The sequence below is a fragment of the Onychomys torridus genome, chromosome 7 (genome assembly GCF_903995425.1).
Source record: "Onychomys torridus chromosome 7, mOncTor1.1, whole genome shotgun sequence".
NCBI classification, from domain to species: Eukaryota; Metazoa; Chordata; class Mammalia; order Rodentia; family Cricetidae; genus Onychomys; species Onychomys torridus.
This window is the reverse complement of record NC_050449.1, coordinates 3,862,241-3,877,947: the sequence shown is the minus strand read 5'-3', so window position 1 is coordinate 3,877,947 and position 15,707 is coordinate 3,862,241. Positions and strand designations below refer to the sequence as shown.

General features: G+C 38.8%; 1 protein-coding gene across 2 annotated transcripts in view; it reads left to right on the top strand.

Annotated features, from left to right (window-relative positions):
- Dync2h1 (dynein cytoplasmic 2 heavy chain 1) overlaps positions 1 to 15,707 on the top strand; it is a 229,691-nt gene that overhangs the window by 18,151 nt on the left and 195,833 nt on the right. For both annotated transcript variants that reach the window (XM_036192145.1, XM_036192144.1), the window contains exons 16-28: positions 588 to 727; positions 841 to 1,069; positions 2,218 to 2,345; positions 4,944 to 5,059; positions 5,865 to 5,992; positions 7,572 to 7,721; positions 8,599 to 8,804; positions 9,895 to 10,050; positions 10,140 to 10,254; positions 11,420 to 11,590; positions 13,566 to 13,948; positions 15,083 to 15,215; positions 15,317 to 15,434. In XM_036192145.1, coding sequence (XP_036048038.1) covers positions 588 to 727; positions 841 to 1,069; positions 2,218 to 2,345; positions 4,944 to 5,059; positions 5,865 to 5,992; positions 7,572 to 7,721; positions 8,599 to 8,804; positions 9,895 to 10,050; positions 10,140 to 10,254; positions 11,420 to 11,590; positions 13,566 to 13,948; positions 15,083 to 15,215; positions 15,317 to 15,434 — 2,173 coding nt within the window. The remainder of the gene's footprint in view (positions 1 to 587; positions 728 to 840; positions 1,070 to 2,217; positions 2,346 to 4,943; positions 5,060 to 5,864; positions 5,993 to 7,571; positions 7,722 to 8,598; positions 8,805 to 9,894; positions 10,051 to 10,139; positions 10,255 to 11,419; positions 11,591 to 13,565; positions 13,949 to 15,082; positions 15,216 to 15,316; positions 15,435 to 15,707) is intronic.

Here is a 15,707-nt window from a genome sequence, read left to right as displayed (position 1 = left end):
TCAAACCAAAGTCTGTGTGAAGGAACTGTCAGGATTCTTTTCCATTTCAGGGCACTTTTTCATGTAGCTAGGCTCTGAGTCAGCTGTTTTCTATATTTTGTAGTTCTCAGAATATGAAGAAGAAGCCCAAAGTGTTAGAATAGATGTCTTAGTGCTTTATGAAAGCAAACAGCAATATCAAACAGAAGCCAACTATTTTGAGCAATCTAATTTAAGTTTCTTGTTTTTAAAATATTCAATGAATTATTTAGGGACTAGGAAATGAAGAGTGATACTTTGTTAAGAACTTTGAAAAAATACAAAAGAATTCACAAAATAGACCACTGTAAAACTAGCTTCAAATAAAAATATAATGTTGGCTTGAGTTTTTAATTTTAGTGAGCCTCTGTGTAATATTTATACTGTGAAATTTTCATGTTGAATATTTCATAATCCATATTACTAAAAGTGGCAATTAGAGTTGTATATTTTAAAATATTTAAAATGAGTTTCAATCTGTTAAATGTGTTTTATGTAGCTTGAAAATCATAAGTTAAAAAAGTCATTATGTGCCAATTTTCAAATTGAAAAGGTGAATGCCATTTCAGGGGTTCCAAGCCAGTGACATGCATGCCTGGAGGCAGCACTGGAACCACCAGCTCTACAAGGCTCTGGAGCACCAGTATCAGATGGGCCTGGAAGCCCTGAACGAGAACCTGCCAGAAATAAGCATAGACTTAACCTACAAGTGAGATGCTTTGAAATCCCTATTTTATTTTTGAGTTAAATCTTTGTAATAATTTATATTTTAAATAATATAATTTTAGAAGATTTAAAATGCCATTCCTACTATCTTTTCAGACAGGGAAGGTTACAATTTAGGCCCCCTTTTGAAGAAATCCGGGCTAAATATTACAGAGAAATGAAGAGGTTCATCGGCATTCCCAATCAGTTTAAGGGAGTGGGCGAGGCTGGAGATGAGTCAATATTTTCTGTCATGATTGATAGAAACGCAAGTGGATTTCTGACTATTTACAGCAAAGCAGAAGATCTGTTTAGAAGGCTGTCAGCTGTTTTACACCAACATAAGGTACAGAGCTTGTAAACCCCCTTGTCCTAAATGTTACTGATTCACTAAGTGTACAAATGAATGTTTTCTCTGTGTGAAATGAACTTGAAGTGTATAAACCAGGGGGCAGTTTTATAGACTCTTAGCCTAGGTTTATGCTGTGAAGGGATAGAAGTGATGGCCAGTTTTGTCTTGATGAAGTTTGGAAAACTAGCTCTGTTTTCTTTTAAATCAGCTTGCGGTGTGATGTGACATTTGCATCAACTTTAATTTTGAAGACATATTTTGAGAGGTGTTCAAATGCTAATTTAATTTCAGAGATTTAAAGGTGTACATTCTAAGAAATCTGCTACTAGGCAGTTTTGTTTTGTGGGAATGTAGAGTGTGTTTGCACAAGCCTAGGTGGTATTCTTGTGGGCTGTATAGTTTAGACACCACAATGTATGCCCCTCTTCCTGTTTAAAATGTCATTCTGATGTGAAGATTTATTGTGACTATTTCTGAGTAAGTATGATACTACCCAACTCCAAATACAAACTCTCATCTCAGTACTTACTTGTGCTGGAGAAGAGTCATAGGTCAGGCTGGGCGTGGTGGCACACACCTTTAATCCCAGAACTCAGGAGGCAGAGGGGCAGAGGGGCAGAGGGGCAGAGGGGAGGCAGAGGCCAGAGGGGGCAGAGGGCCCAGAGGGGGCAAAGGGGGCAGAGGCAGAGGCAGAGGAAGAGGGGAGGCAGAGGCAGAGGCAGAGAGGCAGAGGCAGAGAGGCAGAGGCAGGTGGATCTATGTGAGTTCCAGGCCAGCCTAGTCTAAAAGTGAGATCCAGGACAGGCTCCAAAGCTACACAGAGAAACCCTGTCTGGAAAAACAAAAACAAAAACAAAACAAAACAAAACAAAACAAAACAAAAAAAGGTTCCTAAGCTGCTCTTGCACTGTAGATGTCTGCATTTTAGATTTCTAGGTTGGTAGTAGGCCGGATACTTGTAGATCTGTAAGTTGTACTTTGTAGGAGTGTTTGTAACCTTGAATTATATATATATTAATCTTAGAAGAGATTCTAAAATGGTTTATTTTCCTCACTTTGTTGCTTTTAATCAGTGAGTCCTACTCTTTCAGTATCAGCTTATGGGTTCCATCTCATTAATACAGTTCTCTTTCTTTAAGTAGGAATGGGTTGTAATTGGACAAGTGGACATGGAAGCTCTGGTTGAAAAGCACCTTTTTACTGTGCATGATTGGGAGAAAAACTTTAAAGCACTGAAGATAAAAGGGAAAGAAGTTGAACGGCTTCCTAGGTAGGAGAAGTTGATATGTGAGTACCACAGGCAAGAGTGCCTCTGCTGAGAGGGACCTTCATCCTGCAGTCTCAGCTCCTGCTGTAGATCCAACTGCTGTCTGCGTAGGCCAGTGTGGGGGATGAGAGAGGGCTTCGGTTGGTCTAGGGACTGTTTGCTGAGACCTGGTTGGGTAGAAGGGATTAGAGCAGAGGCTACATTCAGCTGTAGGATGAGGAATATTTAATCCAGTCAAGCTGAGAGCCTTCCAGAGAATATAAAGCAATGGAATTTGACTCCACACTTTGACCATGCCACTTCCCTCCAGAGGGGCCTGGGAGGCATGGAGCAGAGACACATCTAGGCACAAGAATCTGAGGGGAATTTCCTAACCCAGCCTTGTGAGAATGATGCCTCTGCTACCTGAACTTGCAACTGCTGAAGCTGTTTTGTTTTGTTTTGTTTTGTTTTGTTTTTCGAGACAGGGTTTCTCTGTGTAGCTTTGCGCCTTTCCTGGAACTCACTCGGTAGCCCAGGCTGGCCTTGAACTCACAGAGATCTGCCTGCCTCTGCCTCCCAAGTGCTGGGATTAAAGGCAGGTTCTCATTAAACTGTACAGCCTGGAGTTAGCTGTCCTCCTGCCTTACGCTCTTGAGTACTTGGGACTATAAGGGTGTGCTACCGGTACCATGAGTTAATATAGTGAGCTTGTTTCTAAGTTTTCACAGTTAATACTTTGATAATGCGTTGGCATTTGGCTTAAACATTTCCTGTGGACTGGATGTGGTGGCATGTATCTATAATTGGGAAGGGGAGGCAAAGGAGGACAAAGAGTTCAAGGGAGTTTAAAGCTAGCCTAGCTATGTGAGACTAAGAAGAAAAAATTCTTTTTTAATTTTTTAATTTTTTTATTTTTTGAGATTATAAGATAATTATGTCATCCCCCTCCTAATTTTCCCGTATACCCCTTGTTGCTATCTTTGAAATTCATGGCCTCTTTTTTTTCTTCAATTGTTGTTATTGTATGTGTGTATTTCTAAGTACATAAGTACAGCCTTCTCAGTCTGTCTAATGCTACTTGTGTTTTCTCAGTGCTGGCCATTTGGTATTAACAATTGGACTGCTCCTCTCTGGGGAAGACGCCTTCTCCTGCTCTGAGTTCCTGGGTTACTTGCGGTTCTTTGTGTAGGGTTGAAGCCTCGTGTGCTTTCTGTGGCTCCTTTGGCATGTCTGTTGCTATTGTCCTTGTTCAGCTCATATTAGGCAGCCACGGTGAGACTTTATGGGTGTAGCTTCTGACATTACTGGGAGACACATACTCAGAAAAACTCCCTGGTCCTCTGGCTCTTACCATCTCTCAGCCCTCTCTTCCTCAGTGGTCCCTGAGCTTTAGGTGTGGGAATTATGTCATAGATGCATCCACTGGGACTGGGTTCTACAACTCTGCATTTTGGCTTTCTGTAGTGATCTCCTTCTGTTGCAAAGAGAAGGTTCTTTGACAAGATGTGAGGACGACGATTACCTGTAGGCGTAAGAACGAATGTTTAGAATGTCGTCAGGATTATGCTGGTTTAGTAAAGTGGCAGTGTTAGATCTCTTCCAAGTTCTGTGTTAGGAGAAATTTTAAAGGAAGGACATGGTGACACATGCCTTTAATCCCAGCACTGAGGTATAGATGGGGGAAGTTCAAGGCCAGCATCACATGAGGATGCCTTGTCTCAAATCAAAACAAACAAGTAAACAAAAAGATTCACATTCTAAAGGTAGAATTCATGAGATAAAATATATCTCTCTTAAAATTATAACTAAAGTGTTCCTCATAAAATTTGATTTTTTTTTTTTTTTTTAATTGAGCTAGCATAGCCCAGGCTGGCTTTGAACTCTCCTTGTATGTAGTAAGGATGACCACAAACTTGGGGTCTTCTTCCCTTCACTTTCCAAGAGCTGGTATAGAAGTGTCGCTGTGCCTGATGTACGTTGAATGTTTTATACTGTCACCAACATCCCTGAAAGTTCTCTTTGCCTACAAAGTGAAGACTAATTTAAAATTAACTGTTTTTTCAATTTTGTCATTTTATAAGTAATTTTATAAAACAGCATTGTTGGCTTTATTGTTAGTGTATTAATAACCTATATTCTGTCTATATTTGTTTTTTTACCCTTATTTACATGTCAGCTGCAAAATAATTAATCTACTTTATGAATATGAAATAAATGTATGCTGAAACAATTTGTAAATATTTAAATATATTCTATTGCTGGTGCTTCCTTCATAATTTTTAAAAATGGACATATTTCATGATTAAAAATTAGTACTTTAAGCCAGGTATGGTGATATAGGCATATAATCACAGCACTCAGGAGGCTGAGGCAGGAGGATTGTAACTTCGAGGCCAGATTGGGAGGTCTTGCCAAACAAACAAACAAAAATTAGTTAATCAAGCAGGCAAACAAAATCAGTGTTAAATGGACTTACTCACTGAAAACCTAGGTTGTGTATAGAAGGAATTATTTTGGATTAAATCTATTATGCATGCTCTCAGAAGTTATGGTCACACTTGGATGGGTTTGCTGAAACATGCTCTAACTCAGGATAACCTGAGAGCCTGTGTCCTTCAGTGCTGTCAAGGTGGACTGTCTCAACATCAACTGCAGCCCCGTGAAGACTGTGATTGATGACCTCATCCAGAAGTTATTTGATCTGCTTGTCCTCTCTCTGAAGAAGTCCATCCAGAGTAAGGCCCTGTGTCTCCCTTTCGTGTGTTTAGAGCCTTAGTTTCTATAATTACAAAGTGTGACTCTCAATTACAGTTATAGTTGAGCTAGGATATCTTCTTAAACGAAATTGACTCAAAATGATAATTTTAAGAAAGTAGGAAAATTCTCATCTTTTAAACATAAATATTTTAGACAGTTTTGTTATTGGAAGTCTAGATAGTATTAATTTGTTGTATGTAATGGAGACGGATAGTAATTCTGACATAATATTTATTCTTATTTCTCCAAATGGTAAGTTGAAGCATTTTAGCATTATTTAGAAGACTGGAAATGTTTCTGATTGTTAGGAAAGATGACTTGGAAGAAATACATTTTAGGTTTTTTGTCCCTCAAAATTTTCATCAATTTCTATTTATCTGTGTAGTATGCTTTACCTGTATGTATACCACATGTACCTGTTGCCCATGGAGATCAGAAAAGCATGTTGTTCCCTTGTAACTGGAAGAATAGTTGTGAGCCTCCCTGTGGGTGCTGGGAACTGAACCCTGCTTCTCTGCAAGAGCATCCAGTGTTCTTAAATGCTGAGTTATCATCTCTCCTGCCCCCTTTCAAAAAAATTTAAGTGTAATGTAAAACAACTTACATCTCTTGGGGGAAAAAAAGTTGTCTTATTCTTCCTTTCAAACTTTTGTTATCTGAAAGCAAATGATAATTGAGAATGTAACATACTTTATATAGTGATTACTTCTGAGGCCCCTTGATTTAGCAATCATGTAACCATAACTGAGCATTTTTTGGGTAATGATGTGTCATCTCTTTCAGCTCATATACATGAAATTGATACATTTGTGACGGAGGCTATGAAGATCTTAACAATTATACCTCAGTCTGTGGAAGAAATAGGTGATACAAATTTACAGTATAGTAACCTGCAGGATCGGAGGCCAGAGGTGAGAATACAAAGCAATTATTGTCATCCTTACTTTATAGAGATGTGTAAATTAGGCATTTTATGTGATTATTTAGATCTATGTAATCTTAGCATTGTGAAGAGGTCTGTATAATGTGGTCTAACTGGGCAGCTCATGTTTAGACTTGTAGTTAGTGTAATGATTGAGTATCAATAGTGCTTTGTTATCTTAGAGGTATTTGCAGCTTTGTTATGGTCTCATGTATTAGAATAATAGTAGAGTAAGCAATCCATACTCTTGCCTTTGGAGCTGGAATCTTAGTGTGCAGAATATGATGTTAGAACATATTTAGAAGAGACGCTGAAGGGAGAGTTCACAGTTAAAGACAGGAGTTAGATTGGTGAAAGCAGAATCCAGAAGAAGCAAGGCAGCATTTGCAGGACATTTAAATAATTAATTTTGTTCAGAACAAGAAGGAGGAAACTCTAAATTGTTTATAAACTTTACAGAAAAGGTGAAAAAAAATCACCTTAGTAAGCGCTTTCAGTTATGCATACCTTCATCCTTTTTCATCCTTCCTAGTCTTGGCCTCAGGCCTCTGATCAGAAAGGATATTGAACTTTGCAAAGAGCCTCCTTTGCATCTGTGGAAATAATCATGTCCTTTCTGTCCCCGAGTCTGTTTGTGCTTGCTGGGCTGACCTTGGTTGTCAGCTTGACACTCCTGGGAAGAGGGAACCGCTATTAAAGATTACTGCTTCCGTAGGATTGGTCCATGGACTTGTCTGTGGGTCATTGTCTTGATTGTTAATTGATGCAGGAGGGCCCCGCCCACTTTGGGAGATACATTCCTAAGTAGGTGACCTGGGCAGTTTTAGAAAAGTGAGCTAGTAAGCAGTGTTCTCCATGGCCTCTGCTTAGGTTTCTGCCTTAAGTGCCTGCCGTGACTTCCCTAGGCAATGGACTGTCTATTGGAAATGTTAGATGAAATAAATCCTTTTCCCCCAAGTTGATTTGGCCATAGTGTTTAACTACAGCAAGAGAAAGGAAACATGGATAGCACTTTTATAGGTTTAAATCTTCTAAACCATCCCTGCAACTCTGGAATGAAACCTAGCTTAATTATGGTGTATAATTAAAAGTAATGTTGTTGAATTCAGTTGGCAGGTATTTTCCTGAAAATTTCTGTGTCTATGCTCATCAGAGAAATTAGTCTATATGTTTCTTTTTCTCTTATGTCTTTATCTGGTTTTGTCAGCAGACCCACCTTTATTTATTTATTTATTCATCATTTATTTATTTGTTTGTTTATTTATTTTAAAGACATGGGTTGTTTCTTATCATTCATGGTAGACTTGAGTTCACTGTGTAGTGGAGTATGACCTTGAATTTCTGGTTCTCCCAATTATTATTTTTTTCATCCCTTTCAACTTCTGACATAATAGTATGTTTGTTACACCTAATAATAAGCATCAGAAACCTTATATCTGGGACTTTAACAAATTATTTAAAAACAAAAACCATTTAAAATTTTATTTCATTTTAAAATAAAAATCATGAAATAAGAATGAAATCTTGAGGGACTGGTAAAATGATCCGTTGTTTCTTTTAACCGCCAGGTTTTGCCGTTGTTTCAACAAGCTGAAGACAAAAACAAGCTTTTGCGAACTGTATCAGGCAGTGGGGTGGAGACAGTTAGCAATCTGAGAGCCAAGTGGGACAAATTTGAGCTGATGATGGAAAGCCACCAACTTATGATTAGAGACCAGGTGAGAGCCTTAGCTCATCTCAGAGTGTTGCCTGTGGACATTTCAGTGTAGCCTGGCTTCAGGAGGTCAGTGTTGCTGTTGGAATTGACCTCCCTCAGTTCTTTTTATAATGTTTCCATGCTTTATAAAAATGACAATTTCACAGGAGTGCCTTCTTGATAACATTTCTCTGCAAGCTGAAATGATGTCTCTCTGTGCTGTACTTTTGTCTGAAGCCCACATTTGTTGAATTAAGTGCCTGCCATCTTGAAGGTTTTGTCTAGGGTATTTAATGGGAAAGAGGGAGAAGGAGAGGGTGCCATCTTGCTTCTCAGGCACAGTCTAAGGCTGCATACACCTGACTGCACTCCATATCTTGTTGACTGGCTAGTCTTAGCTCACAGCTGCAGAAGACTGAGAAATAGCCTCCTTAGTTAAGAATGGGTGTGCAGGTAGAACAGTAGGCTTTGGATTTGTTTTTATTTTTATTTTTTATTTTATATGTGTGGATGTTTTGCCTGCATATGTGTCTGTGTGCCTGGTGTGTCCAGAGGCCCAGAGAGGGTGTTTTTTTACAGAGGATTGTGAGCTACTATGTAGGTGCTGGGAATCCCAGGTTCTTAGGAAGGAGCAGCCATCCCTCCAGCCCTGAACTGTTTTCAAAATGGTGTCACTTTTGTTGATAATTGTAGGTAGGCTTTGAATTTAAGAATTGTTAGTGTTTATAGTTGACACTTATTTCTCATTACTGTAAATTTATATTCTAATTTTTGTTACTAGATTATTTTGTTATAGTTGGAATTGACAAGATAAAGTCTTTCACTGTTGACATTTTCGAACCTTAAAGTGAAAATGTGAAAACTGAGGACTGCTAACCCCCTAGCACTCTGGCTTGTAGATTGAAGTGATGAAAGGAAACGTGAAATCACGACTTCAGATCTACTACCAAGAACTGGAGAAGTTTAAAGCTCGATGGGATCAGCTGAAACCTGGTGATGCTATTATTGAAACTGGCCAACAAAATACTCTGGATCAAAGTGCAAAGTCTATAAAGGAAAAAAAAATTGAGTTTGATGATCTTGAAGTCATAAGAAAAAAGCTAGTGTAAGTTTTATTTTGTTTTATTTTGCTTTTAATTCATGATGCTTAGTTTGAAAAACATTTTATGCCTTTGTACTTGGCTTCCTAGCTGTAACTATAACTGTCATTTAATATCTTTCTTCATAAACTTCAGAAAATTTAAGACTACAAACAACCTGTTATACTGCTGCACTCTTAGGAGCTGTGCTTGAACTATATAAGGACATTAGGACTCATGAGAAATTAGAACATTAAACTTGCTTACATATTAAATTCATGGGCTGTAATATTTATTTTTTGATCTCATCCTATTTAAAAATGGATTATTTAATTTTAAGAAAAATATCGCTAATACCTCTTTCAAAAACGAATCTGGGTGTTGGGGAGATGAGCACTTTTACAAGCATGGGGATGTGTTGAATCTTCAGCTCTCCCACAGAGGTGGGGTATGGCTTGCGCACCTGTAGCCCCAATGCTCATAGCATTTAGGTAGGGATGCTGCTTGGGCTGGCTGACTGTCCAGCCCATCCACAAAACAACCCGCAGTCCAGGTTTAGTGCAAGAAGAATAGAAAGTTGTAGAATAGGATGTCTGACATATCTCTCTGGTCTACACATACACACACACACACACACACACACACACACACACACACGCACGCATGTAGTCAAATAAGTAATAAGATATATAGGAAAAAATGTTCCTGACTCATTTTATTGGTCACAGCAATTGATTTGTGCAGTGTTTTACATATGGCCTGTGTGGGTAAATGTAGCCCTAAGATGAGTGTGTAGACATTTTCTATCACATCTATTAAATGGTAGTATGCCTATTAGATGAAGAATGTCCTATAGTCAACAGAAAAGATATTTTAATAGATCAGTCCATAGACATATAAAGCAAACATTTACATATATATTATAAACATGAAAATATCTTTACATGTACTTTCTTTACATGATACCTTTGAAGAAGTGCCCATAGCATGAATAAAGTAAAATTCTCACATAAAGTAGGCAGATGTCCCTGTGTATTTCAGCTATGGTTAAGGAAATTATCCTCTGACAGTTTTTCTTTCTTTATAAATTCAGTATTTTGATATTTATTTCTGTAGGGATGACTGCCATCATTTTGGGCTAGAAGAGCCCAACTTCTCTCTGGCCTACAGCATCTCTAAGGACATTGAGAGCTGTGCACAAATTTGGGCTCTTTATGAGGAGTTCCAGCAAGGTCTCCAGGAAATGGCCAAAGAAGACTGGATTACTTACCGGTTTGATTCTAAAGCAATATTTATGTTCTTATAGTTGGCTCTTTTTGGAGGAAGTGTGAATGTTAGTGTGTGTCCATGTTCTTTTGCAGGACTAAGACCTATCTGTTTGAGGAGTTTCTGATGAGCTGGCACGGCAGATTGAGGAAGGTTGGGGAGCATTCGGTCATGACAGTGAAGTTGCAGGCGGAAGTTGACAAATACAAAGTAAGGTTGTTTTCTTTACTCTGAGACTTGAAAATGATATTTGGGGCCATTGCTTATCTTTTTATTATTTTCTGTCTGAACCATAATTTAAAGTTATTTTTCAATTACATTATATGAAAAATGGGAATAACATAAATTATAAAAATTTTAGATATAGCTCTGCTACCAGCTGAAAAGCAATGTAATTATGGAATTTAAAGGTTTTTTGTTTTTGTTTTTTGTTTTTTAATATGGTTTTTCAAGAGACAGGGTTTTTCTGTGTCCCCTGGCTGTCCTGGAACTCACTCTGTAGACTAGGCTGGCCTCAAACCTGGAGATCAGCCTGCCTCTGTGTCCCAAGCACTGAGATTAAAGACGTGTGGCACCACTCCCGAACCAGTGTTTGCTTTCAATAGGGGTTATACATAGGGTTTTGTGCAATAATGGAGATTAAGCCTAGGGCCAGGCAAATGCTGTACCAGTAGGACTTGTAGTTACTGTTAAGAGTGTTTGTGTATCCCATGAAAGCAGGTGTAGCAGGAATCTTAAAAGGTCCTATTAATAAAAACAAACCCAGGGCCTGATATTGGGGTGAATGCTGGAAGATCAGAGAAGCAAACAGGCTACAGCCACCTCACCTTGTCAATTCCTAGGCCGATCCTGTTTCCTCAGACAGGAAGCCTCTGAGTCCTCATCCAAAATGAATCTCAGCTGAACAGCCACTCAAAAACCTAAAAGCTTAACCAGCCTAGTTCTTGGTCCTCACGTCTTATATACCTTTCTGCTTCCTGCTATCATCACTTCCTGGGATTAAAGGTGTGAGTCACCATGCCTGGCTCTTTCCAGTGTGGCTTTGAACTCATAGAGATCCAGATGGCTGTTCTGTTCTCTGACCCTCAGAGAAGTTTATTGGGGTGCACAATATATCAACCATAAGCAAGGGATGGATATTGTCATGTTTTAAGATATATTAAACTACAAATGTAATGTGCATGTGTTTACAGTAATGTTTTAAAAGAACTTTATATAATTCTATTTAAGACGTTGTTTGCAAGATTATTAAATAACAGTAATTAAAAATTATTGATGAAACTGAAAATTAAGATGAATGTGAATAACTTGTATTTTGCAAGGACATGGACATATGTGTAAATCTATGCTTTACTTTCTTTTTCTTTTCTAACAGATTATAATTCCTATCTTGAAATATGTGAGAGGGGAGCATCTTTCTCCAGACCACTGGCTTGACCTTTTTCGCCTGCTTGGCCTTCCTCGAGGGACCAGTCTAGAGAAATTACTGTTTGGTGACTTGCTTCGAGCTGCGGATGCAATTGTGGAGAAAGCCTCTGACCTTAAAGTGAGGCTTGTACTTTGCTAATCCTTTTCATTTAGCATCTGTTCTTCCTGTAAAGCAATAACATGTCTGTTGTTCTGGTATTCATGGTTGGTAATGCATTGTACCTTTTTGGACCTGTTAGATGAGGTTATAGAATCAGTAGTAGAGGCCCCTTCCTAGAGAAGGGAAACTGTGAACTACTAATACTTCTTTAGAGAGGGAAGTTACCTGCATGAAAAATGCTAGCTGATAAGAGTCATTTCACGTGCAGTGTGCTTATAGTCATGTGGAATACTGTGAGTAGAAGCTAGAGGACAAGAGGCCCTTCAGGTGTAGCATGAATCTTAAAATGTCTTATTAATAAACTCAAACCTGAGCCAGTTATTGGGGTGAATGCTGGAAGATCAGAGAGACAGAACAGGCCACAGCTTCCTCACCTTGCTAGTTCCTCAGCTGATCCTGTTTCCTCAGATTGGAAGCCTCTGAGTCCTCATCCAGAATGAATCTCACCTGAACTGCTGCTAGAAGCCTAAAAGTTTAACCAGCCAAATGCTTTTAGTTTTCTTGTCTTCACACCTTATATATCTTTCTACTTTTTGCCATCACTCCCTGGGATTAAAGGCTCACTTCTTGGGATTAAAGGCATGTGTCACATGCCTGTCTGTTTCCAAAGTGGCCTTGAACTCACAGAGATCCAGAGGTATTTCTGTCTCTGGAATGCTAGGATTAAAGGTGTGAGTGCTTAATATTGTGGCTTTTCTGTTCTCTGACCCCAGATAAGTTTATTAGGGTGCACAATATTTTGGGGAACACAATACCACCACATTCAGGTAAACTGGTAACCAGCTGATAACCAACTATGGCTGGAAAATGTCTCAAGGAAAATGAGACTGCACAATTGTTGGGGGATATTTGATCATAGTGTGAACCCCAAGTTACCGTTTGTGTTAATTAAATAAAACTAACCTTGGGTCAGGAGGCTGAGTTAGCAACTAGTTGACAGAAAGTAATTGTAGAGCATCAGAGGGCATCTGGAAGTGTTAGAGAGACCCAATGGAAGTAGTAGGGAGGGATTTTGACTTTTTGTTTTGGCAGAGCAGAAGGACTGCATGCAATTTGGGAGATGCCAGAAAGGAGAGAAGGCTAGCTAGTTGCTACTCAGCCTCTCTGAGCTTGCATGTTTTCACCCCAGCCTTTGAATCTCATGTCTTATTTATAAATACAATGATAGAGATTTAGTTAAAACTATGCCTGCAGGAACAGATTTCCCACCAGTCTGGGGCCTGAGTGGCCAGGCCACTACCAGAGAAGCAGGCTGGTAACTGGAGTTGCATTTGTTGGCTGAAGTAGCAGTAGATTAAGGTGCAGTCAGTTGTGCTGAAGATAAAACAACACAGAGTCTGTCAGGAGCTGTATGCTGTTTTGGCCATTAGTGATAAAGTAGAATGCTTTTGATGCTTCATTATTTTATCTCCTATAAAAATGTAAAGCTTTATGTTTGTTAATAATCCTAGAACATGCTTGTTAATATCTGAGGTTATGACATGATTCCTGCACAAAATAACTGTAGTTGTTAACCACATCAGATGCAAAATAATTTTCAGTAAGGTTTCCATAATACTCTGATGGTTCTGTTCTCTCAAATTTTGGCCCTTTCTTCTGACAACTTTCAGTTATGGATGCTTAATTTTTTTTCTTGTTTTAATTTTTAGTTGCATGTGCCTTGTATTCTACGTGTGTGTGTGTGTGTGCACGCGCATATATATGTACATGCTTGTTTTTGTTACAGTTAGATTGAGACAGTCTCATGCAGTTTTAGATGGCTTTACACCGTGCTGCTGAAGAGGACACAGAACTCTTTGATCCTTTTGTCTCTACCTCCCAGGGCTAGGATTACAGGCCTGGACCACCATACACCACTAGAGTATATTTCTTATGATTTATTTATGGGATAATTAATTTTGAAATAACAAATACTAATCTTTCATGTTAATAGGATTTAAATAGTCGGGCACAAGGGGAAGTTACCATCCGAGAAGCTTTGCGTGAACTTGACCTGTGGGGAGTTGGAGCAGTGTTCTCGTTGATTGATTATGAAGACAGCCAGAATCGAACTATCAAGCTGATTAAAGACTGGAAAGACATAGTGAACCAGGTTGGAGATAATAGATGCCTTCTTCAGTCCTTAAAAGATTCTCCATATTACAAAGGATTTGAAGATAAAGTGTCAATTTGGGAAAGAAAACTTGCACAGTTAGATGAGTACATGCAGAATTTAAATCATATTCAGAGAAAATGGGTGTATTTGGAGCCCATTTTTGGCCGTGGAGCTTTGCCTAAAGAACAGACACGCTTCAACAAAGTTGATGAAGATTTCAGGTCAGTGCAGCTATGACGTGGGCGTGGGTGACATTTGCTCCTATTGTAAGGTGCTTAGTCTGAGTGATCACCCTCACTCCCCGGGTGCTGAGCGTCCTCAGTCTGTCGAGTTGTCTGCCCTCTGCAGTGCCGTCTTTCTGAAGCCCTTTGGTCTGAATTGAGCCTTTCTTATCCTTCATATGTGTATTAGATGGTGCTTCCCTCTTTCCTGTGAGGCAGGAAGCCTCCCTGAGGTCTGAGGAAGGCCTCTGTCATCTTCACTAGTGGTAGAGCCATTTCTTTCTGTTTGCTGAGACCTTGCATATATGTACACGTGGTGCTTTTCTTCTAAGCTTTAAAACTCCTAAACATCCTCAATCCTCGGCCAAAACTAGTTCTCCAGCACCATTCACCAGTGCTTTCTCGTTCTGCCAGCTGGCTGCTGCTGGCAAGACATACAGGGCATCTTGATATCTTTGATTTCCTTCAGTCTGTGTTCTCATTTTCCGTCTTTCTCACTCACATAGCTGCTACATTAGCCTTCTGACTTCTTGAACTTCTTCACATGGTAGCAAGAATAATCATTTAAAATGAAGTTTCCTTGTTTTTAAAACTTCATTACTGTAATTAACTTTTATGTGTATGGTTGACCTGTTGCACTAAGCAGGAAGCCTGTGTGTTCCTTGCCATCCTCCAGCCTCTGCTTCTCTCCTTTGGTGTCTGGGTACACGTAGCTGTTTCCTAGGGCCTTAGTGTAAACTCTTCCTCTGTTTCTTCATCGTGAATATCTCAGCTTGGTTCACTTCCCCAGAGAAGGCTGAAGCTGTGGGTTGTCCTGTTAGTCACTGTGCCAATACTTTGTACCTTTGCTTCCTGGTGTGTATTATACCTAAGTATTTCAAGGCATTACTTAATGCCCTTCTGTGTCATTGGACCATTCATTCTATGACATAGGACTTAATATTTACTGAATGAATGAATGAAGAGGATTTGTAATATTTGATGAAAAAATTGCAATGGCATTTATTTTAGCGTGGTTTATTGGAAACATAATAAATTATTGTTAATTATAAATGTTCTTAATTTGAAACATGAAGATGTTTTCATTTAAGGCAGAAACTTAACATAAATGTGGACATAATTTTTATTTTGTAGATCAATAATGATGGACATCAAGAAAGACAATAGAGTTACCACCTTGACTACTCATGCAGGAATCCGAAATGCTCTACTAACAATACTTGATCAGCTTCAAAGATGTCAGAAGTCCTTAAATGAATTTTTGGAGGCATGTCTGTTTATTAAAGCTTTAATAAATTATAATATATTCAATATCTTAATTATTGAAAAGAGAAAAAGCTTTTTTCTTCTTCTTCTCCTTTCCATTAGGAAAAACGGTCAGCATTCCCAAGATTTTACTTTATTGGCGATGATGACTTGTTAGAAATCCTGGGCCAGTCCACTAACCCGTCAGTGATTCAGTCCCATCTGAAGAAGTTGTTTGCTGGTAGGAATCAACTTCTGTCAACAGATACTCAGTTTTAACTATCTTCCAGGCATAATGTTCTGCCTTTCACTAAACACAGTTCATACCCCCAACTTTCAGTGATTGGTGAAGCTAGTCAGTTAATAAGTACAGTGTGCACAGTGTGGCAGTTCTGTCATGAACTAAGTATGTAGTGTGATAATGACATCTGTAAGGGATTCAGCTCAGTTTTGGGGTGTCATGAACAAAATGATGGAGTTGGAAAGTTAGAGGTGTTAATTCAAAGAAAGGTCA